The sequence below is a fragment of the Chanodichthys erythropterus genome, chromosome 8, assembly GCF_024489055.1.
Source record: "Chanodichthys erythropterus isolate Z2021 chromosome 8, ASM2448905v1, whole genome shotgun sequence".
NCBI classification, from domain to species: Eukaryota; Metazoa; Chordata; class Actinopteri; order Cypriniformes; family Xenocyprididae; genus Chanodichthys; species Chanodichthys erythropterus.
Window position 1 is genome coordinate 5,708,923 of NC_090228.1, and position 24,421 is coordinate 5,733,343.

Genomic DNA, 24,421 nt, shown 5'->3' on the forward strand with positions numbered 1-24,421 from the left:
AGTTTTATATAGCTAGTATTTCCATATTTTTCTGTCACATATTTAATCTACAATTTACGTAAATTAAAGGCCAAGTACAAAGAGTGCGCGGGGTTGCAAGTACAAAGAGGGTTGTAACACTAATAGAAAACATGCACAGTTTGTGCATGAATGTATTGTGGTCATTTACTTTGCTCAAAATAATACTAAAATGATTTCTGCCACATGCAGTTTTTATCCAAATGTTTAACAAACAGTAAACATTTATTCTGCAAATAAAAAATAAAAAAAATACATAAAACATAGTGTTAGTGACTTTCAGCGCTGTGTCAAACGCAGGCCTGTACACGGTCCCACATATGTGCAATCATTTAAAAGTGTTAAAACCTTCCCTGTCTGCTCTTTTTTCTTTTTTTTTAAAACTAGGCTATTTTAAAAAATGTAGCTGTAACTTGTGTGGATGTTAAACAAGAGATCCCGCTGATTCAATTGAAACTAATTTTGTCATTTAATATCAACATGACGCAAATCAAAAACTTATACTTTAAAACCTGTTCTATTTAAACAAAGAGTCCGACAACTTGCGGTGTCACCTCAGGAAGGTGCTGGGCATGTATGACAGAGATTTCACTCCTGTAGCTCATTTCTAATTGCTCAAACTGATGGTGCTACAACTCACCCCGCTCTCCCTATCATGCCTTGAGCAAAAACATATTTTTTTGTAGGATCCTTGAGATGAATTGGGTATATGAAGCCTGTGAGTTTCGCTGGCCGGCACAAACTTTTCTCAAGGCATGTTCTGAAACAACCAAAACGCTCAGGGCAACATCAACAAACATCCTTTCCAAACAATATACAACTTTTGGGTTTGAAAGAAACTAGAGCTTACTTGTTTGCAGATCTATCCGTTCAGTGTAGGTCTCCAAAAGTTCCTCCAAAGTTCTTGACAGCTGAAGTTGGTCTTCTGCTCTCCGTTATGTTCTTTTGAAGCGCTTGCAAAGTAGGAGTTACTTCTGAAAACTATGAAACAATTCCACCTCCGATCAATTTAATTTGGAGCTTGCGTTTCCAGTGTTTTTCTCTTCTTTCATTCACTTACAAAGCGAAGAACATACTCCAAAACACGGCGCTGTCCATTGCAAGAAAAGAAAAGAAAAAAAGCTCCGCGAAAATGACTCGATTTAATCTTTTCAAACTTTTGATACACTTACCGGGCGTTACGACGTCACGCAACAGGTGTCAATTAAACATTCGATAGTTTGACAAGAGCGCAAACAAACGCGCTGCGCGTGCGGCGCGCAACAGGAGCGACAAAAGCCTTTTCCTCCTTATTAGAGAAATTAGCAGACGAAAGCAGTCATTCAGTCCACTTCACAGATGCATTCACAACTTTTTGCGCTTAAAACTTCAGTTGTGCATTAAATCCTTCTTTAGCGCAGGAAAACTTTTCAAACTTTCCCCCTCTTTTCTTTCCAGAGGCTGTTCGGGCTCTTAACCCCAGACCTAGCACTAAAAGCAGACGACGAAGAAACTCTAGCGACTGCTTCAGTCCGCAGGCAGGGGGGTGAAAGAGTGAGTTTTGACTAGTTTGCGCGTTGCCTACTCATGGGCCTGCCCTCCCCATCTCTCCAGCTTCGACACAGGGGAGGGAGAGAAACCACAGTCCTCCAACAGCGCGTTGCCATTTGACGAACACTTGGAATACTGTCCCAACCACTGCTCCTATTAGTCAGACAATAAACTTGTAGTAATTAGTTTTTATAAGAGAGATGATCTTTATTGTGGCAGGCCAGGGTATACTTTGGAAACCTAAGCAAAACTTTTCAAGAGTTTTGAAATGTTCATTTACAATGGTTCATTTTCTATAAAACTATACAAATGGATAGATTATATGTCACAATGTTTTTTTTTTATTTTTATTTTTTAGTTAAGCAAGATCTCAAATAGATTTACATATATACATAAATGTGAATATATAATATACACGGTTTGAATTTAAATAGGCAAACACTTAAGAGTCTATGTCTGGATCAGTGATTATTATGTTTCCAGCATGTTATATGTTTGGCAACACTTCTTCTAACACTAATTGATGGGGTGTGTAGCTTTTCATTTCTTAAACAATCATGTCAGAAGACGTATCATGCTCATATTCCAGGATGACAAAGCCAAGATTCATAAGGCTCAAATTGTGAAAGAATGGTTGGGAGGGAGCATGAAGAATCATTTTCACACATGAATTGGCACTTCTGAGTCCAGACCTTAAATTCATTTATAGTTTTTGGGATGTGCTGGAGGAGACTTTACAGTTGCTCACCTCTTGCATTGTCATTACAAGATCTTGACCAAAAAATTGACACACCTCTTGATGGAAATAAATGTTGTGATGTAATGAAAAGCTACACACTCCGTCAATTAGTGTTAAAAGACCAGTTCCCAAACATATAACATGCTAGAAACATAATAATCACTGTAATAACGATCCAGTCATAGACTCTTAAAGACATTTATATGTTTATGTTGTGTTGCTTTAAGACAAACCATGTGCAAATTCATAAGTCGACACCATTGCTTGAGTATTTTGTCCTAAGTGAACCAAAGACAGTCTCGAAAACGTGGTTTCAAATCACTGGCGTTTCTGACATCAAAAACTACCTTGTAACCAAATACGAAACAAATTTATACAGTAAAATATCGTTTTCCATCGAAACAGTAATACTGTATACCATATAACAATGCATTCTGGGTAATATTAGTCATTTTAAGAAAAGAGGCCTAAGGCTAGTTTCTTATTTCAAATAATATTACCCAGAATGCATTGTAATACACAGAAGTAATATACGGTAAAAACAGCGCATTTTGGGTAGCATTTGTCATCAAAACGACAAATATACAAATATTTTTCTGTGTAAATTTGTCTATTTTTTTTTTTACAGTTATTTTTTAGTGTGTGGTGTGAGTGGGGGCGGGGATAATTTGCATATTCATAGAACCACGTATACTAAATGAGGCAAGGGTGTATAGTTACATTAAGCTATTTTAAGGCATTTTCTTAATATAATTTTTCATATTTGTGTATTTATTCAATTTGTATTAATTTATTTTGATATTGGGGAGGGGGGATTAAACATGGACAACAATTTACTGTTTTTATGATGTCCTACTCTGTACAGTCACTGAAAACCAATAAAAAAGATGGGGAATAAAGCTATTTTAAGGCATGAAGAATTTTTTTTCAAAAAACAAAAAACAAAAAAACATTTAAATGGCTCATTTTGATGATCAAAGAGGAGTTAAGATAAAATTATTGACTACATTCTAAAAAATGCTGGGTTAAAAATAACCCAAGTTGGGTTGAAAATGGACAAACCCAGCGATTGGGTTGTTTTAACCCAACTGTTGGGTTAAATGTTTGCCCAACCTGCTGGGTAGTTTTATTTAACCCAACTATTGTTTGAAAATTAATCTAAAATGAAATTAAAATATTCATTTATTAAACATATTAATAAATGTTAATTTTCAAGATATTTTGGGTCCATTTTAATTAAGCAATACAGTATTTTTTAAACAATAGTTGAGTTAAGTAACACTACCCAGCAGGTTGGGCAAACATTTAACCCAACTGCTGGGTTAAAACAACCCAATCGCTGGGTTTGTCCATTTTCAACCCAACTTGGGTTATTTTTAACCCAGCATTTTTTAGAGTTTACAGGGGAACCTTTTTTTTTTTGGCTGGGCAGTGTATAAAAGTATTTTTAACTACAATTTTGATGCTTTTTTTTTTTTTTTTTTTTTTTTTTTTAGTTAAAATTCAACAAGATTTATGTTAAATATATATAACTGTAGAAGAACAGTAAAATTAGTTTAAAACAGTTTGTCACACTTTACATCACCCCATAATGTATAAAATGAAATAATACGTATATAAGCATGACACAATAATAAGCAACGTTTACAAAACAGCAATAAAGTATCGTTTTGAATAACAGTGCGCTGTAATTCGAATCTGATCGTTTTCATGCTGCGGCTCTACAAATGCATAAATAGGACAATCATACTCTTGGCTCGGAGCTCCGGTGGGGTGCAGCCGCAGTCCCGCTCACATATGGAGCGACTGAGCGAACGGTAGATGACAATGGAGGACAAACATGCAGTAGAGTCGTATCGGGTTTCCACATGTGAAGATATTGCTTTAACGAGCGTGGAGGGGTCAGACCCAACTCCATTTCTCCAGAACACACATTCTGCGGCGCTCGACTCCTGAGTCACGGCGCACATATGGGCCTGATCTACCGCTGCGTGCCCACCTCTGACATCTGGAGCTTTCTGCTGGCAATGAGTGTGAAAGATTCTGACAAAAGTATCGATAACATCTCAATCTGCTGAGCCCTTTTCCCATCCCAATTGTTGTAACAACATTGAGGGATGAAGGTATTATAAGGGACCTTCTAAAGTTTCATTTCGTTCGGGTTAAGGAACCCGTCTCTCTGTGGAAACGGTGAGCTGACTGACACCGCGGCTGTCGAGGGAATGCGAGGCCTTTGAACCCTCTCCCTCACGTCTGCCACGGCAGATCAAATGTAAGCAAAGTGTAAGCATGTCAAAATGGCCACGATAGAGACAAGCTAAAAACGTGATGCAGCTTTTATCTGACAAACATCCCGGGACCCGCAAACTCCTGTGCATAATCAAAGCCAGCTCCAGTCCTCAGGCTCTGACTCGCTTCCAAAACCCTTCTCAGAATTGCTCCATTCATTACCTTTATATAAAATGAGTGTCTTATTCACTGAAGAAAAAGTCTTTTCAGTGCGTCTTGACATTGTTCGCTTTCTCAACCGTTCGATCGGGACAGACAGACATTCTTTTGAGCTGTGTTTCATCCACGGCTGTTTTTGAAGCTCCAGGTAAGATCATCCTCTAGAAACCTGTCAGAGCTTGTAATGGCTCTTACATGTCTGCTTCTTTGTACTGCACTGTACATGTGTGCATGTGCACTTAATAATGGCCTTGTAATTAGTTGTTTAACTCTCAACAAGCCAGTTAATTTCAGCAAGATCACTTCTAGACACTGATTTACAGTACAGGTAAAATCCCAGCGCAGGTCTGGCCGTCTGTAATTTGTTGATATGCTTTCCAAAAAAAAAAAAAAAAGACTAGCGTCAGCAGAAAGGAACAAACTCCCAGCGTTCTCTTCAATCTATCATTAGTTCTGCTTGCTAAGGCAAGTATCACTATAAGTATTGCTCAAACTAAAGGTTAGGGATTTCAGAAAACTGCCAACCTTAAGTATGAAACTTTAGGCCGTAACTCATCCAGCACCGACATGAATGACACTTCAAATCGAGCGCTTGAAGGAGAGAAGTGTGCTGATGCTTATGATTTACACAAAGAACATAATTGTTTTAAGGGATTAGTTCACTTCAGAATTCAAATTTCCTGATAATTTACTCATCAAGTCATCCAAGATGTTCATGTCTTTCTTTCTTCAGTCGAAAAGAAATTAAGGTTTCTGAGGAAAACATTCCAGGATTTTTCTCCATATAGTGGACTTCAAGAGTTACCAATGGGTTCAAATTATAGTAGTGCAGCTTCAAAGGGCTCTACACGATCCCAGACAAGGAATAAGGGTCTTATCTAGTGAAACGATCTGCCATTTTTTTGAAAAAAGTAAAAAAGTATATAATTTTTAACCAAAAATGCTTGTCTTGCACTAGCTCACGTTGGAAAGGTCACGCATGACGTAGGCAGAAGTACCGCAAAAAAACCTCTAGTTTTCTCCTCCAACTTCAAAATCATCCGACAACGTTGTTTAAAAATTTAAAATATAAAAAATATTAAACATATTAAAAAATATTAAACAATTTATTTTGATTCAACACCATTGTATCAGGTTTCTGGTTTAAATGTGATTGATTCATGTTAAATTGACTTGAAACGATTACTCTTTGACTTAACTTGATGTTTTCTTGTTGAAATAACATGTTTCAATCAAGTAAACCCAACCAGAACTCAATCAAACAGGATTTTCACTTCCCATCATGCTTTGCAAAGGGGCTGATTTGGGAGAGTAAATGTTGAAATAAAGTGTTATTTTAAGCAGTTTTTAGGAAGATGAGAAAATGGAAAGACTTTTTAATGTTTACTGTTCTGTTATGTTGGTATTTAAAAGTTTCTGTTAATTAATAGTTTTAGGGTTACCATTGTGGTGAATTGTTGCACTTGTGCTTGGGTTGAGGAGCTGCTAACAAACTTTCAAATTACTTTAGTAAGAAAGTAATCACTGTGGTAGTGATTTCCAAAAGCATTGTAAGCCGATGTTGATTGCAAAACCATTGCCACCAACGGACTTATGATCAATTTCGGCTTTACAATGTTTTTGGTTAAGACATTTTCGGATGAATCCAGTATCACATCTAGATTTCTAACACAGAACATCACAAAAGTTATGTAAATCACAAAATTAAACAAGAAGAATTAATTGTAAAAATCAATGTATATGTATTTTCTTTTAAATGAACTCAATTGATTCAAGTTAATTTAACATGGTTGATTCTATTGGATTTTACTTGTCTCAGTCATGTGGAACCATGATTGAATTGATTAAGTTGGACATAACTATTTTACATAGATTCTTCCTTAGTCAGTTGTTTTGTCAAACTCAAGGATTTTGCATAGAGTAAAAATAAACCTTTAATGTTAATAAAAACTAAGTTGGTTTTGTTGACCCAACGCAAGTACATTAAATTGGAATAACAGAATTGCATAATGCTGAAATAAAGCAACTTAAATCATGTGGAAATCCTTTCCATGATTTTTTTATGTTCGTTCAAAGAGTTATTTTTTTGAGTGTGTGTGTTTCAGACAATATGTGCATTCTCTGATTATCTTCACTGTAATAAAATGAAATATAAAACACAACCCTGTCTCTTTTTGTTAAATGTCAGTTTTAATGATCAATAATAGCCATTATAAAAATAAAAGGTATAAGAAGCTATACAATAAGAAATAAAGCAAACAATTCAGCCAGTCACACAAAGTCAGCGCTCTAGGCTACAACGATAAAGTTAAATAGCCTAAATATATAAAGTTATGAAGCTTCACTTTGCCCTCATCCAAAACGATTTCATCAGAGCCAGCGGAAAACATCAGAAGGACTAGCCGAGGTAAGGCTGTTCTTGACTGGGTACATGAGTGATAAGCACCTGGTGATCGTGTGGATCTCACAATTCTGACAACGTCGGACCAAATTTTCAATAAATTTATCAATAAACCACAGATTTGAAACTTTAAACATTATCATTTTAGTACATTATCGCCTGAAAAAACGCTTGCTGGTTAGTGCGTGATGCATTCTGGGATACCTGGCTGTCTCAAGTCTGCACAAGTCACCTCTCGATGCATCCTCGATAACCAGGGATTTAAACTGTACTTGACTAGATGTGAACTTTGAATTGGAACAGTATTTGGGCAGCGACTGATGACGTTTCACAAGTCCACAAGAACACGAGTACAGACAAGAACGCATGCTGAGAAACGGCTTTAGTCTTTACACGTTCGCTTTGTAGACACTGAATCAGTACTTTCTCGTGACCTTTCCAACGTGATTACGTAATGCGTGGCGCATCGCAGAGCTGATGCAAGATGAGCATTTGTGGTTAAAAAGTATATAATATATATATATATATTTTTTTTTTAGAAAATGACCGATCGTTTCACTAGATTTAAACCTTATTCCTCATCTGGGATCATGTAGAGCTCTTTGAAACTGCAATTTGGACCTTCAACCTGTTGGTCCCTGTTGAAGTCCACCATATGGAGAAAAATCCTGGAATGTTTCCTCAAAAACATTAATTTCTTTTCGACTGAAGAAAGACAGACAAAAACATCTTGGATGACATGGGGGTGAGTAAATTATCAGGAAATTTTAATTCTGAAGTGAACTAATCCTTTAAGGGAGGGAGATGGATCACAACCAGGGAACAGATTATCATAGAGAAAATAAGACCACCATGTAGCAACATTGTGCATTGTGGCAGTAAATAGCACTCTAGTTCTCACATATCATTCTTATAACCTTCCCCTATGCGCTGTCACGTAGTTAGCGTAGATCTATGTGCGCTAAAGCAAACTTTGATTATGATAATGCCATTTCCAAGTAGTACGGACAAATTGTTGAGTGCAACTCGCCACAAAACCCAGACAATGCACCGCATTCATGTAAGTGACTGGTCTTGTTTTCTTTATGACCTTCAAGTGATGTGAAAAAATAAGTTTTTCCATGCTTCTCTATCCTATAGACACAACGTTTATTTTAGGCGCTTGCTGTTCTTTTTTCACTCTCTACCCTTGCTTTTTGCAATCAGTGTGCCTTTGGCCGCTACGGCTGAAACCACATCGTTTCCACACCCACACACGGACCTCTTATCCTCTGTGCCTCTCTGTAAAAACATATGCAGAAGTATTTCTATATATACATGCACTTTAAACAGAAAGAGAGCTCTACAGGCCACTCTTGTTTGGATATAGGGCTTTATGGGATAGAGATGGTTGCCAGTCATTGGCTGGTCTGGTTATCCAGGAGTAGCAGCGTGATGATTCCAGACTGAGGACGGGCAGAACTCCCTCATTCCTGAGGCGCACGGAGTCAGAGTCAGGGCTGAGCAAAATTTACAACTGGATTGCTTTTAATTCATGAGTGTGAATATAAATGGGTCACACCTATAGGAAGCTGAATTGGAATCAATCAACCAACCAATCAACCAACCAACCAACCAATCAACCAACCAACCAACCAATCAATCGCTCCATCCATCCATTGATCACTCCATCCATCGCTCTATCTATCTATCTATCTATCTATCGTTGATCTATTTATCTATCTTGAGCAGCTTTTCATATCCATCCATCCGGTTTATAAACCTTCAAACTTTTAAAAGGCTTTTACAATGTTTCGCAAAACTATCAAACAGGGCATTAATTCTACTTCTTTACATTCAATTCAAATTCCAATTTTGCATCCTATATGCTTCTTTAACTCAAATTCAATTCAACATATGGAACTGAATGGAATTTAAAAGGCAAACTAAATTCAATTCTGAATGGCTCAACCCTGGTCAGACTATGCTTACTTCCCTACTATGCAGTATGCAAATGCAGTTGCAGTATGGATGTAGCCTGTCTGGGAATGTATTTATATACTACACACCTGCGTACCTCGAACTTCATTAACGGTTGAGAAGTTAATTCTTCATGGAACAGCACACTCTGAAAGTATGAATCCAGACGCAGCTCCTGTGATTTCTGGACCAGTAAGGCCTTCCCAGGGGGAAATTCCCCTGAAATTTGCACATTTAAATGGTGTCTTAAATAGTGGTCATATTCTTCTCATTGCCTGTGTTTAGCCAGTGATTTTCCTTAAAGCGACAGAATCTTTCCTACTTTGCATGCTCTTGTCGTTACTTGATATATACTGCATGCGAGTTGTATATCGTAAAATGAGGAGTGTAAACTCGAACAGGAACTCTGCTGGGTGGCCTAAGTGGTGATGTGTAATCGGCAATAAATCCAGTCATTGGGGGGTCTGTACAAAAAGCTGGAGGAGGAAACCAAGACATCTCAACAGGCCATCTGTGTTCCTTTTTTGTGGCTTGAGGCATCGGTATCAAACGAGTTTCTTTCTGTCTGGAGAGACGCACAGAAGAGGAAGGGAGTCTCCTGCTGAACACTGGGGATGCCACCGCAACAATACAGGTTACACAGATATGAGTCTTATGGGTTGACTCACCGAGTAATTATAGAACACATTAGCTCGGATCCAAAACCTAGTGAGCTACCCTGCTGTTTACTGTCTACATAGGCAGCTGCACTCCAAAACAGCATCCTAACTGAAATGGGACGTCATAATATGACTCATTTGGAGAGCTCTAAATGTGCCAACTAACATGACTCATAATTGATTTCCATTTGCATGTTGCAAAGCTAATGACACACTACTCGAATGAGCATAAAAACATGGCTAGCATGATCAATTTTCGACTAGAGTGGAATATTTTTATGGATACTAGGTGGTATTGAATGGAATAAGTTTTCATAATTCAACATGCATTCTGGGAACATTTTTACCACTTAAGATACATGTGATTCTTCATTAGAATGTGAAGGCATCATACACTAAAAAATGCTGGGTTAAATATGGACAAACCTAGCATTTGGGTTAAATCTTTGACCAACCTGCTGGGCTGGCCAGTATAATGCTGGGTTAAAAACAACCCAGTGATTGGGTTGTTCTGACCCAACCTGCTGGGTAGTTTTATTTTTCTGAACTATTGTTTAAAAATGACTATATGGCTGGCTCAAAATGAACCCAAAATAGGCTGGAAATTAAAAATCAGACACATAATTGCTAGAGCCAATAATAATAATCAAAAGGTGAACATTTATTAATAAGCAAATCAATACGTTTATTATTTAATTATTATGAAACTTAATAAATATTCATTTATTTAACATATTCATATATGTTAATTTCCATCCTATTTTAGGTTAATTCTAAGGAAGCAATTTTAAACAATAGTTGAAATAAATAAAACTACCCAGCAGGTTGGGTCAAAACAACCCAATCGCTGTCTTTGTCAATTTTTAACCCAACTTGTTTTATTTTTAACCCAGCATTGTAAATTTTACCTTTTGAATCTGTCTTGGCCTCGTAAGTGCACCTATATGATGCCTTAAAATGCAGTCTAGGTAGGCAGCTTACCAAGTTTGGATCAGAGAAGAATTATACGAACGGTAGTATATGAATGAAAAATAGTGCATTGTAATTGACAGAAAACACCAAAAAACACAATAAAGGACTGAATGATAAGAGTTTATATACATACAAAGGCAAAAGCTGAATACAATACGCCTTTTTGTTATTTTCCATTTTCTTTTTACAGAAATCCTTTCATCTTTTCACACAAACATAAGGCAGTATTTTTATTTGTGAATGTGAAAAAAAAAAAAAAAAAGACATGAAAGATGACCAGCTTTGGGTTAAAGTTGACATTTTTCCATTTATTTTTCTTCATTAAATTAAAGGGGAAAGGGCGAGAATCCTCCTTGACAGTGTTTCTGTGTACTGCGTAGAAAAAGAGCATGAATCATTAGAAAAGACAGACCCTTACTGTGACAGAAGGCAGGGTTGCTGGAGCCAAGAGAACATGATGTGAATGGGGTGATACTGAGGTCTGACACTCTCTTAGGACAAAATCCAGAGGAAAAAAAAGAAGGTACCACGTTAAGCGCCAACCTCAAGGTTGACGTACTCTCTTATATAGGTACGCAGAACTTTTGTAACAGTCTAAAAAATGACAATGCTGAAATGAAGATTAGGTCCTTGTGAATAATGCTGCTTCATTCAACTCTATTATAGTCCATTATACACTTAATAAAGGCGTCTGTTCTGCTGCTTCATCTAGCCGGAGCTGGTTTCGGTTTGACCTCTTATTGTGTCAATTAAGGTTTAAAGGTTTAAAAATAAAGCAAACATGATATAAACAGTAAAAGGTCACGTGACCTGGCTTTGGTTGCTGATGAACGACAGGCAAGTTATTATTTGTGGCACTTTCTACAGCTGACTAGCTTCGTTTGGCACCGAATTCGCTCAGATGGAGAACGGAAAGTCAGACATAAACTTGCCAAATCCTTCAGTGGATGTTTTATGTGGTTTCATGCTTTAAACAGTCTCAGTCCATCAAACTAAGTGGAGGGAAGTAATGCATGAAAAATGTGGACGTGTTGACGGACCGTTTGGGTAAATAATGACAATTCAAGATGAGTTAATAAGTAAACAATTTAATAGGCAATCTACTTAGGAGGCCATAAAAATTTGGAGTGTGTTTACGCGTGTAATAAATTACTACGAACAACAAACGAGGCTTCGTGCGGAGTGATGCTGTTCGTCTGACCAAAACGGTCAACAGAACATGCTGCTTATCTCCTGAAAACGCATAAATGATGCTAACCTAAAATAACATTGACTCTCCAGCAACCCAGAGTGCTATTAGGATCACAGTTCTCAAGCAAAGGTCTTGGCATCTTCTCAGTCCACTCGAAACACCGTCACGGATGTTTCTCCAGCCCCCGAGAACAGACATACATGTTTTGTAATATAAAACACGCTGCAGTTTTCAACATTGCAATCACGCACGCTATCAAGGACTGCGGAACAAAAACAAACAATCCCAAAGGGAACAAAATAACAGCTGTAAGATGAGTTGGAATCAAAATCAAAGGAGATGCGGAGAAGATAGCAACAGTACATCATCAACCACATGGTAACAATTTTGAAAATCTTTGTTAACAGCTTTGATTTGACACTTAGAAAGGCTTCTTCTTTAATTTTCGTTTCAAGACAAATGTTAGTGTTTCTAGTTCATTCTTTTTTCTTTTTCTTTTTTTTTTTTTTAAAGGCAGACAGCCATTTTGTTCAGACGGATATATTTTCTTCCCCACACGCTTGTGCAAATTGTTCAACTACAACATGTCTAAATCCAACCATCAACATATATAAATATAAATTTCTGTGTGTATGAGACATGTTCTCACAGTTGCGTCAAGGTCTTTGTCTTTAGTAACAAATAAAATACGATTATAGCATCTGTATGACAAAACTGAGGCAGCACTATGAATTACGGGACAGAGCATGATTCTTTTTTTTAAGTATTTAAGTAGACACTGTGATAAATGTCTCATGTTATAGGACAAAATGCGGTAGAATAAAAATCTGTGTGTGACTGGAAAGTAAATGCATTAGAAGTCGGGCCCTTTCGGGCCGTCCCACGCTTGCTCTTTCTCTCTCACCCTCCACAGACATGCCTCGGTGAGTTTAATGAGGATGAAAAATGTTCATATGAGAACATGAAGCAACACCTCATGCTCATTCACACTCGTGGCTGAACGCAGTTTCAAGCCAGGTAGATGTAAAAAGCCAAATGGTATGGAAAGTCAGCTGACCACATCCTATAAGCTGCTCCGCTATAAATTAAAGTCGTGTGCAAAAAAAAAAAGTGAAACGTATGCTATAGGCAGCTATGCACCATCATGCTCACCAAATATATATAATACCCTTCTATGAAGCCTGTATGGGGTTATATAGGGTGATTATATACACACTCTAAATAATGCTTGGTTAAAAACAACCCACGTTGGGTTAAATGTTTGCCCAACGTGCTGGGCAGCAACTTTTGTTTAAAAATTACAATATGACTGGTTTAAAATGAACCCAAAATAGGTTGGAAATTAAAAATCAGACACATAATTACTAGAGGCAACAATAATAATCAAAAGGTGAACATTTATTAATAAGCAATTTAATAAATGTTTATCATTTAAATATTATTCATTATACATATTAATAAATGTTCATGTATTAAACATTAATGTTAATTTCCAACATAATTTGGGTTCATTTTAAGCAAGCAATACAGTAATTTTTAAACAATAGTTAAGCTAAATAAAACTACCCAGGAGGTTGGGTCAAACATTTAACCCAACCGCTGGGTTAAAACAACCCATTTGTCCATTTTCAACCCGACTTGGGTTGTTTTTAACCCAGCATTTTTAGAGAGTAGAGGAAATTCAGGTATATAGTGCTATAATGCATTACATAAACTGAATTGGGCCACTTTATAACATTGGGATCAAAAAAGTGTTTATATAGTGCATAAGTATTCTTAATACATTCATAATGACTTATAACACAACTGATTATCAGTTTAATGTACTAAAGCAATAACAACTAGCTTTAATACACATACTTTTCTAATGGTTACACCTTTAAAATTAAAAGCATCAACACATGATAAATACCAAATTTTATGTGTTTTGTTTCATAGTCGTTAAAGGTGTAAACATGATTAAGCAAGTATTATAATGTATAAATCTGTGTTCATTTTTTTTCTCAAAAGATTACAGTGTTATAAGGCATTGTGAATGCATTCACATTCAAACTACTGTGATATATACAGGCTTCATATAAAGTGCTTCTGAATTGGTAATTAGCTATTGTGCAGAGAACGCTGGTGTAGATCTCTTTAATTCTTCAAAAACACACAGAGGAATCACTGAGACAGGGGAGCCTCCAAACATACGGAGCGATCCAAAGCCTGCAGGGAATTTCCATACTCTTCTGTGTGATTAGGTCTGTGTATAACCAGCAATCACACAAATACCAGAGCTCCAGAGAGACACTCACTCAACACACAATAACACCCTCTGCAAAAGCGCAGGGTCATTCTTTCTCTGATCTGCTCCCGGTTATCACAGCGTTCCTTCTTTTTGTTTTCTTAGTGAATTCTCCGGAGTGCTCTAAGCTGAGCGGAGGCAGGGAGAGCGGCGGTAAGAGGCCAGCTCCTGTACTGAGGCACATAAATCGCGAGAGGCTCTCTGTGATAGTGAGTGTGTGCGTGAAGGGTCTGTGTTTAGTCTAAGTGGGGAGATTCAGCCACGGTGCAGATAACTGAGACCCATATTTCAGAGACCCACGGGTGACGGCCAAAACTGTGTTTGTGTGTGAATGAGATAACAGACGGAAATAAAGCGACAGAGATGGAAAACAGGATGGGCGTCATCAATCAGCTGTTTGGCTTTAAAAGCCTAACAGAGCTTCTCGTCACATTTATGTCCTCATAAGGAAGTCCATCAGTGGTAATTAAGAGCATAAAACCATAAAATACTTTATGGAGATGCAACGTATGTGACTGCAATAAAGATCTACTGTGCCAAGGGTGAGAATGGCACACGAACAGACGTTTTCTTGGCATTGCCCAAGCAAGCATGGGAATATGATGTTAAAGTGGCCCCATATTCCCACATTCAGCTTCGGTTAATTATAAATGCGTGAAGTGGTGAATCTCACGAAACACATCAGGGACATAAAAATAGAAAATAATATATTGCTTGGAGAAAACAAATTGTTTCAAGCATATATTCACCAATTCTCATTACTGTAATGTGACAAAAAATATTTAAATTGTAAAATAATTACACCAATTTAGTATCTGTTTTACTGATTTTAATTTCTGCTAATTGGAATCAAATATTTAATATTCATTTGAAGGATTCATTCACTTCAGAATTCAAATTTTCTGATAATTTACTAACCCCATATCATCCAAGATGTTCATGTCTTTCTTTCTTCAGTCAAAAAGAAATGATGGTTTTTGAGTAAATATTCCAGGATTTTTCTCCATATAGTAGACTTCAACAGCTACCAACGGGTTGAAGGTCCAAATTGCAGTTTCAGTGCAGCTTCAAAGGGCCCTACACGATCCCAGAAGAGGAGTAAGGGCCTTATCTAGCGATTTGGCCAAAAAAAAAGTATATGCTTTTTACCCACAAATGCATGTCTTGCACTACCTCTTGGATGCGCCACACATTACGTAATCATGTTGGAAAGCTCAAGCATAACGTAGGTGGAAGTACCAACCCAGTGTTTACAAAGTGAACGTGCAAAGACTAAGTCAAACACCTTTTACAAAAAAAAGGGGGTAAAACAACAATGTCGGACCATTTTGAAGTTGAAAGCGGAGATGAGAGCGAGTTTTTCTGTACTTCCGCCTACGTCATGGGTGACCTTTCCAACGTTGTGGACATTAGTCCAAGACGAGCATTTGTGGGTTAAAAGTATAATATAAATATATTTTTTTTTTTTTGAAAATGACCAATCATTTCGCTAGATAAGACCCTTATTCCTCATCTGGAATCATGTAGAGCCATTTGAAGCTGCATTTAAACTACAATTTGGTCCTTCAACCCATTGGTAACTGTTAAAGTCCACTATATGGAGAAAAATCTTGAAATGTTTTTCTCATAATTTCTTTTTGACTGTAGAAAGAAAGACATGAACATCTTGGATGACAGGTGTGTAAATTATCAGGAAATTCGAATTCTGAAGTGAAGATTTTTTGGAGGATTTGTTTTTTCAAATTGTAATACCCTATTTTTTAAAATCAGAATCTCATGAGAAACACCTTTGAGAATGGTTAGAATTACTACAACAATAATAATAATAAACAAATGCCTTGATAATTTTAAGGGAAAATGTTATGTCATGAAAATAATGTTGCAATGAATTTTCCTAATGATTTTGGGGTAAAATGTGACCTAAATGTGTTTTCATGAGATTCACTCAACTACTCTTCTTTTATTCTAAATAATTTAGAGAGACAAACCAACAAACACAAATCTCTGGAGGACAAATGTGTACTAATTATAGGTGACTCACAGAATGACTCAGAGGTCAATCAAATCTGGGCAAACGTTTGGCCCAACATCACGTGGTTTTCTAGTGAGTATGGGCATGAGGAGAGGTGGCGTGGTGATATGGGAGCGTGTGGGAGAGAGATGATTATATTCGCTGTGATCTTGTGCTGTTTGTCTTGTCTGTCGAGCTTATCGTGCAGAGAGGAGTATGACTAACACGGCACAGCAGGTCAGAGCCATAAACTACACACAGGCATGAACGAGGGAGGGATGAGGAGATATAGAGAGAGAGAGGAGCAGAGGGCACGTTACGCCCAGTGTCATCCACAGGGGAAGTTGACTCTGGACTTTAAAGCAATGGCCGATCCGCACGATGAGGCAACCGCGTTTATCGCGAGTTGAACGAGGTTGTCTCTTATCACTCCTGTGGCCGGTCCAGAAACGGACACCCAATGCCAACGGATATAGACCCATATAACCATAAAGTGAAAAAGGATACACCTGCCGGCTGTGCTAACAGAGACGCCCGGCTCTGAGGATGATAGAGCATGAGAGAGGAGCATGATGGTACATGTGAGATGCTTGGGATCAAAGCTTGATGTTATCTCTGATGGGGTGATCACAAAGCAACCGCAAAAAACAAGTTGCATCTGTTTAAAAAAAAAGAGAGAGTGGAATAAAGAAGAGGTTATCTAAACAACTACTCTTATTTGATCCTATCCATCAAAAAAAGAACAACTCTTTGCTTTGGAAAAGTGAGCAAACTGAGAAACTACAGCCAGTCTCTTCATCCCAGTGTGAGACCACATAGTTTTCAGAGTACGGAATGAGTGATAGGTGCCTATTTTCCTATTCCAGTGATGTGTGGCAGCTGCTCTCTGATGATGAGGCATTTCTGCGTCCACAACATCTGCGTCGGCAATACACCCTCTGTTTTACCGCCCTCGGCATCAGAGAGCCGACCACGGGGAAAAAAATCAAAGAAAAACATAACCAAACCAAACCTGCCACATGCAAAGACAAATGTTAGCAGCAATAAACCTACAACTTCCAAGGCAAATAATTTTCTTCCTCTCACCTTTAACAGACACAAACCAGGGCTGTGGTTTCTTTAGCTGGTGACAGGTGCATACGGGATAACATTACCCATATTGTCTGTTTCATAACTTTTATGAACGAGACTTTGGGAGAAAATCGGCCAGTAACCAAGTCAATAGCGAATTCCCAGATGGTGGGGGCTGCGGTAATCTAAACCTGCTACTGACTACGATAGTAAAAGTATGTTCAAGTCCGCACGGACTGTCTGCTGGCACAACCGGAGCATTAACCAAGTTTTGAGTGAAACCAGATGGTTTCGAAAGTGCAGGAGTTTTGCCCTGCGCGAATGACCCATAATTTAACGTCAGTAACACAGCATCTACAAAAAAAAGGGGACTTGGAGAGAAGGAGGGGGGGTCTAAATTTCTTCAAAATGGTTTCAAAATCCTGCAGCTTTTAAGAGCTGTGGCAATAGTGTATATCAAGATAAGGAGACTATTTCCTGCCCCTCACAGAGAGAACTCCACCTCCTGCAGGACGGCTTTCAGAGACAGACAACTAAATAAGTGAACATGTCTTATAATACTGAGCTTCTCTGATGCTCGTTTCCCCCTTTCGGTTCCTTCTTACCCGTGTTTATGTTAGTGTAAACAGGATTCTGAAGGTGCGGAGAGGATGAATGTGGCGGTAGGGGATGGCAGAAGGAAAGCCCACCATTCCCACACCCCAAAGCCAATCCAAGCGTGCACTTGACTTGCGAGCTGTCAGTCTCTCCCGTATGTGTCTGTTCTTTGAATCGTGCATGTGGGTGAGGGTGAGAGAGTTTGTGTTCTGGCATCCTGTGAAATGAAGTGAAAAACAGCAGAAGAAAGGGAAGGAGATGCAGGAAGAGGGGAGGAGGCAGGACTGGGTTTTCGTGGTGCGGTGTGGTCCAGTCAGCAGGACTCCTCCAGAGCGTTGACCACCTGCTCCAGTATGTCCGGGCAGTGATCTGCGATCTGCTGCAGGACAGAGTTGGCGTATTCCTGGAGTTCGGCGCTCTCTCGTTCACACTGCTCCAGCTCAGATTCCAGCTGAGGAAACATAGAAAAAAAAGGGTTTATTAATATTACATTTCATATATCTATCATCCTTAATCATTCTGTTTTTTTGATTTTTCTAATTTGGCTGTGAAATGCACCCAAGCATGGAGTTAACCCTCTGGTGTTATTTGGTCATTTTAGATCAAAAAAAAAAAAAAAAAAAAAAAAAAAAAAAGTTTGAAAATTTAAAAAATTTACTTCATCGAAATGTTATGAAAATCTGGGACTTTTATGGCATTCGTTACACACATGTTGTTCAAGGTCAACACTCTAAAATGCCAAGAATGCAAAAAAGACACACAGACACACATATAAGAACTGGTGTGACTAACACAAAGAAAGTTTTTACAAATGCGTGATATAACTCTGATAAAGCATTCCTGTTCATTTTTGTTGAATTTTGATGTTATGTCTTTCTCAGGGCCTGTTTACACCTGGTCACTTCATGCGTTTTCTTTAATCGGATAGCTATCTGATTTATAAAAACGATGGCATTTACACTTGGCCTCATAAATGTGTCTCCGCAAAACGGATATAAACCCGATCTTCAATTCCCGTGCTATATGCAGATTTCATGGAGTTCATGTCACTGAAAGCAACTAATATGAGCTGCATTTTATTGATCATCAGCTAATTTAAAAATCAAAGACAGCAATAGGAGAGAGCGCCAACAGCACTGGTAAGATAATTTAGTCTCATTACTTTTAATGAAGATGATTGTGTTTTGAGTGCTTGCGACTTACTTTCATTTTGTTTTGTGGCAGTTTGCGTGTCGGCTTGCTGAATAGATACTGAGCTGCTCATCTGCGGTGATGCATGCTGCAGTAGCGCTGTCATATCTGGCTATAACATGTTATTTAGCCTATAACACGCTCTCACACGTTTATTTTTTTAGTATTTTTGGGAGGAGTACAATTTACATATGTGGTTTCAACAACCAGATGCATTTAGACCTGTTCAGTTTTGACTGGAATGCATCCCAGACCACCTCCTGAAGTGGTTTGAGTGATCGGATTTTGGGAAAAAAAAAAAAAAAAAAGGAAAAAAAATCATAATTATTGCATAAATATCAATTAGTACCATGGAATTCTCTCAAAATACAAAAGAAAAAAATATGATTGAACAAAAATGTATTACATTGATTTTACTTACCACAAACAACACAAGTGTGAACCCCAAATGAACAATACCAGAGGGTTAAAGCAAAAACCTAAAGCATCAAGGTGAACTTGGTAATGGTAGATTTTCAACTGACAAGAAATTCTAAAAGGTTGCACCAGATTATCATTCAATTTAACTGGAAACATACAATGTTTCAATTACTCAAAGTCTACTTTGGCGAATGTTAATTTTAGACTACAATTTCAACATTTCTAAAATAATCAACAAAATAAATACTATAATATTCCTCATTCTATGGTTTCACTTTCACATGTGTTACTGTGATTTTGCTGCTTTGCATCAAAAGCCACGAACCGTTGGCTGAACGTCTGATGCATCAGGCACACAAAAAATCATCTGATTGGTTGAATTCGACAGGATATCAGGGAGATGTGTGTGTCACATTCTTTAATAGTCTGCCAGGAAACAAAACCGTCATGAAGCCAAACCCCCTCATGGAAGAAGAAAGCCGTCGATGACAATAAGCGCTTATCAGGATCAACTAAACACTGGATTTTCAAAAGGACATGAAGTTCAGGGTGCCACTGTTGCAGTAAAATCGCACAGCGTTCTCGAATTGATAATTTATTAGATGCACGCTGGTCTATTATCATAGGGACATTACATTTACATTACATTACGCCCCTAAACATGACACAGAACAAAAAAAACTGTGATTGATTGCTTTACATGTCAGTCAAACGTCTTCTTGGGCAGTCCTCAGCCAATGAAAGCTGTGACGGAGTCAGTCTGAAGGTCTGGATACACGAGCAAGACTGACATATAGTGATGTGCCATGCAGCACAATGGTTCCACTCTCCTCTAGTGTTTAAAACTCTTAAGGTAACCAGCGCCCAGAGAATATATTAAATAGCCCATAGAGACGGGAGTCTAATGAATTAAACTGACAAAGAATGAGAAATGAGAAAGCTGTGGGGTGATGACGCAGACAGCAGACATGCGAGCTCATGAGGATCGAGAGCCCTCGCCTCTCCCCCACTTGCCCCTAGTAAGAGGGCCCTTCTCTGTCTCTCTCGTCTAGCCCTTTAAACACTACTGAAAACAAATCACCTCACCAAGCACTTCTTTTTAAACCGTTATATAAAATTCAACACTTGGAATTTGCCCGAAAGGTTTAATTTTCCGCTCATTAAAAGAAACTTAAACTAAAGAGAGGGATTTAACTTTTTACAGCACCTCTGTCTAATGATAATCACAGGTGTGGTTATCTTTAATACTCAAATCCTTTTTCCAAATGATTTCCGTAGAGGTTTGGCAATGGGAAGTGGAGAAATGAGAGGAGGGAAGGGGGATTCCTTAGTGCTGGCAGTGCCAAGCACGCCAGGAAATATGCCACGGCAGAAGCAGGTGCCTCTTAACTAACTAAAACACACACAAACTGCGGCACACAGGAAACAGATGCTAATGTGGCCAGTAGACTGTTTATTTTCTTTTAAATGATTTAAAAAGACAAAAATATACTTTCATCAAGAGGACTAATTATTCAAACAGTGTGAGACAAAGAGAATAGGAAAAGATTAATAAAGGGAGTTGAAGCATGTGTGTGGATTATCAATTACCATAATCACTATTTTTGTCTTGTTTTCCAGTACAAATATTTAAAGATCTTTAAAATAAGAACTTGAGAAGCAAAATTGCATAACATAATAAACTAGCATAGGATACTAAGATAATCATTGTTCGATAATCGAGAATGTAACTGTTGTTTATTTTTCTTGTCCCATTGGCAGGCCAAGAGAATCTGCAAACTTTTTTCTTTCATTTTCTGTGCTGATTTTAGGGAAAAATCTGCGGAAGTTTGTGCAATGGATTTAAACATGGTAATGTGTGTTGGAAGAGTACTAAACATTTCCTGGTAGCGGAAAACAATTATTAAACCAAAATATTTAAAGGGGGCCTAATATGCCCCCTTTCACAAGATGTAATTTAAGCCTCTGGTGTCCTCAGAATGTGTCGGTGAAGTTTCAGCTCAAAATACCCCACAGATCGTTTATTATAGTTTGACAAATTTGCCCCTATTTGGGTGTGAGCAAAAACATGCAGTTTTTGTGTGTGTCCCTTTAAATGCAAATGAGCCGCTGCTCCCGGCCCCCTTTCCAGAAGAGGGCGGAGCTTTAACAGCTCGCGCTTCGGCTGCTCAGCAACAACAAAGCTGGAGAATCTCACGCAGCCAAAATGAGGATTGTCAGTAACGGTGTTCAGCCTTACATTGTTCAAACTGGAGTCGACACTGATGGAGAGACTCAGGAAGAAGTTTTTAGAATTAATTAATTTTAGAATGAATGGTTAGTGGATAAATTTATATAGTTGCTGTGGAGTTGATTCAACTCATTGACTAGCATGTGGCGTCATGTTCATCTTTTGTGCAAAACCCATATGGACGCCCACTATACATAGCATACCTGTTGGCCAACTGGAGCCATGCACATCAGGCTAACATTTAAGATTGCTATCAAATGCTGTGAATGGTCTAATATTTTTTTCAAAAATATCGCTCTGACAGAAACGCTCCTTTTTTAGCAATCAAGCTTGCCAAGGTCAACTTGCAGCTAACAAGAATCTAAAGTGTTCTGTGCTCATCTGTGCAGCCAACGACAGAACAATTAGCATGCTTAGCTCAAATTTTTGCCATGGCGTTAGAACTGGCACACCGTTGTCGCTTGCAAAAACAAAATAGCGGCACCACAGGTGGAAATGTGCAGATTAAGGGGTGGTAATATTATAATAAGATCCACTTCCTATGTCAAAAGGGGAGCGAAATCTGAGCGGCTCATTTTTTCACATGCTTGCAGAGAAAGGCTTGCCAAAACAAAGTTACTGGGTTGTCCTTTTTCACAATTTCTGGTTTGGTAGATGCACCGGGGACCTGATTATAGCACTTAAACACGGGAAAAGTCAGTTTTTCATGATACGTCCCCTTTAATTAACAAACATACAAGGGGTGAGGTATGTGAATGAATGCAAAAATAAATTTAATTCAATATATGTTCTCTAAAATTACATCTTCATATATTATACAAGTTTAGTTTTCTTTTTTTTTTTTTTACTGGAAAAAAGAGAAAATACTGCTTAAGCTGTGTACCCACTTCTGTTTCTGACCGAGAGCCCATTGAACCCAAGACTGTCCCGGGTCCCCATCAGTGGCCTCTGTTTGGCCCTATCTGGACAATCAGTGTTTCGTGGTGCTGTACTGCTTTTAAATTGCTTTTCGGATTTGAACATGAGCCACTGAACCAAAGCCCATAGAAAGTGGAATATTTCACAAAAACCCACAAAAGTATTTTCTTTGGCTCTCCTGGCCTATGAACGCCAACTTTAACAAGGTTAATGATAAAGACATCTGTAACAATAACTGGAAGTAATATTCATACATCATAAAATATGTTTCCCTTTCATGTGTGTTTTTGTGTAGGTTTGGAACGTGCAACTATTTCATAATTAATGAATCAAAACATGCCACGGTGGGTCACCGGGGGCAGGCGGAGCGATCCGTCAGACGGGTGTTTTCACAACTGTAGGGCAAACACACTGGGAAGAGAAGTCCCGCCCCTTCACGAGCCACACAGCTAGTGCTAAATGCTATGCTAGGCGCTTTCAGGCTCCGAGAGGGTTTGAAAAGCAACGTGACGGATATGCCAGCAAAAGTCTTTCCATCTCAGGGCCTCTGAGCCAGGAGTGAGCGAGGGGGCTGGTCAAATCCTGGATTTCAGACCTGGCCAGGAATTAAGTAGGCATAATAATGCAAAACAGTGAGATTTATGTCAGAAAATACTACGCAAGAAGGAAAAGGGCAAGCTGAGAGGTCAGATTTTTCTAGAAAAGGAGACCAGACAAATACGTAGTTCAGAAACACACACGTATAATGACCAAAGTAGATGAAAAGTTAAAACAAATATCAGTATTGATACTGATAGATCAGGGATGCCGATGTTCAACATAATGTAGATATATGCACTACTAATGACTGCAAATGCTGCACATTTAATGCAGCGAATGATCAAATATTGATAGATTAATCAGTTTATCAATACTGTATAAGTTCATAAAAAGTGAGCAAATTCCTCAACAAACAGTATGTTTAACAATATCACATCATAATATAGCATTAAAATCTCCCGGGGTCGGGGTGGGGTTTAGGCAAGGGCTGCCCTGGCCCGATTTAACTTCTCATGATCTCGTCACCTGTGACGACACTCCTGGGATACTGGAGTCTGACACGTTGGCCAGGAGAAAAGTGAAGACGTGATGGAGACGAACGAGTGAGGGAGAGAGGAGGAGTGTATTGAGTCATGAGAGGAGGGTTAATGAGCCTCATCGGGGGCTGATGTATGGGTCTGCGTGAGGGCGCAGCTTGGCAGAGCGCCGCTGCTGTAAGCCCCATTAAGCGTAGACAGTGGAGAACTGGAGGAGAGGGAAGGACTGGCCAGGGGGTGGCTAACGCTGCCACACGTTCGTTCGGCCTGCTTGCAGCTGGGCTAGAAGAATTGAGCGGCCAAGCCGAGGTCAGTAGAGACAATGCTGCTTTTAGGGTGCTGGCAATCAACGTTAACAGTTACATCATTACATTACTTGCGCAGAAAGCTCAGTGGGAACACCTGTCATTCACAACATTTTACACATCCCATGCGTGGTCATTTATTAAATATTTTGGCAAATTTTGTGCTTTCAGCAACCAAGCAGTGCAGCACACTCAGCTCGGATTATTAAAATTCATTTTACAGTTTTTTTTTTTTTTTTTTTAAGTCTGTAGATTTTCTCTAGTATGATTGTATGATAAATCAAAATTACAATTGAAATCATTATATGGCATAACATGATTATCAAATCAAAAAGGTTGCAAGTTAATTAAATAAATACATGCACAGCATGTCTCAAAGGTGAAGTACGGCACTGTT

The 24,421-nt window shown here is 38.4% G+C and overlaps 2 protein-coding genes across 8 annotated transcripts in view; both read right to left on the reverse strand.

The window, feature by feature from the left end:
• The window catches only part of wnt5b (wingless-type MMTV integration site family, member 5b), a 101,221-nt gene extending 99,696 nt beyond the window's left edge, over positions 1–1,525 (reverse strand). For both annotated transcript variants that reach the window (XM_067391584.1, XM_067391585.1), the window contains exon 1: positions 869–1,525. The gene's annotated coding sequence lies outside the window, so the exon portion shown is untranslated. The remainder of the gene's footprint in view (positions 1–868) is intronic.
• A 14,317-nt stretch (positions 1,526–15,842) lies between these two features.
• Positions 15,843–24,421, reverse strand: part of erc1b (ELKS/RAB6-interacting/CAST family member 1b) — a 231,700-nt gene continuing 223,121 nt past the window's right edge. For all 6 annotated transcript variants that reach the window (XM_067391597.1, XM_067391596.1, XM_067391595.1 and 3 more), the window contains one exon: positions 15,843–18,335. In XM_067391597.1, the coding sequence (XP_067247698.1) occupies positions 18,198–18,335 (138 nt within the window). In that variant the 3' untranslated portion in view covers positions 15,843–18,197. The remainder of the gene's footprint in view (positions 18,336–24,421) is intronic.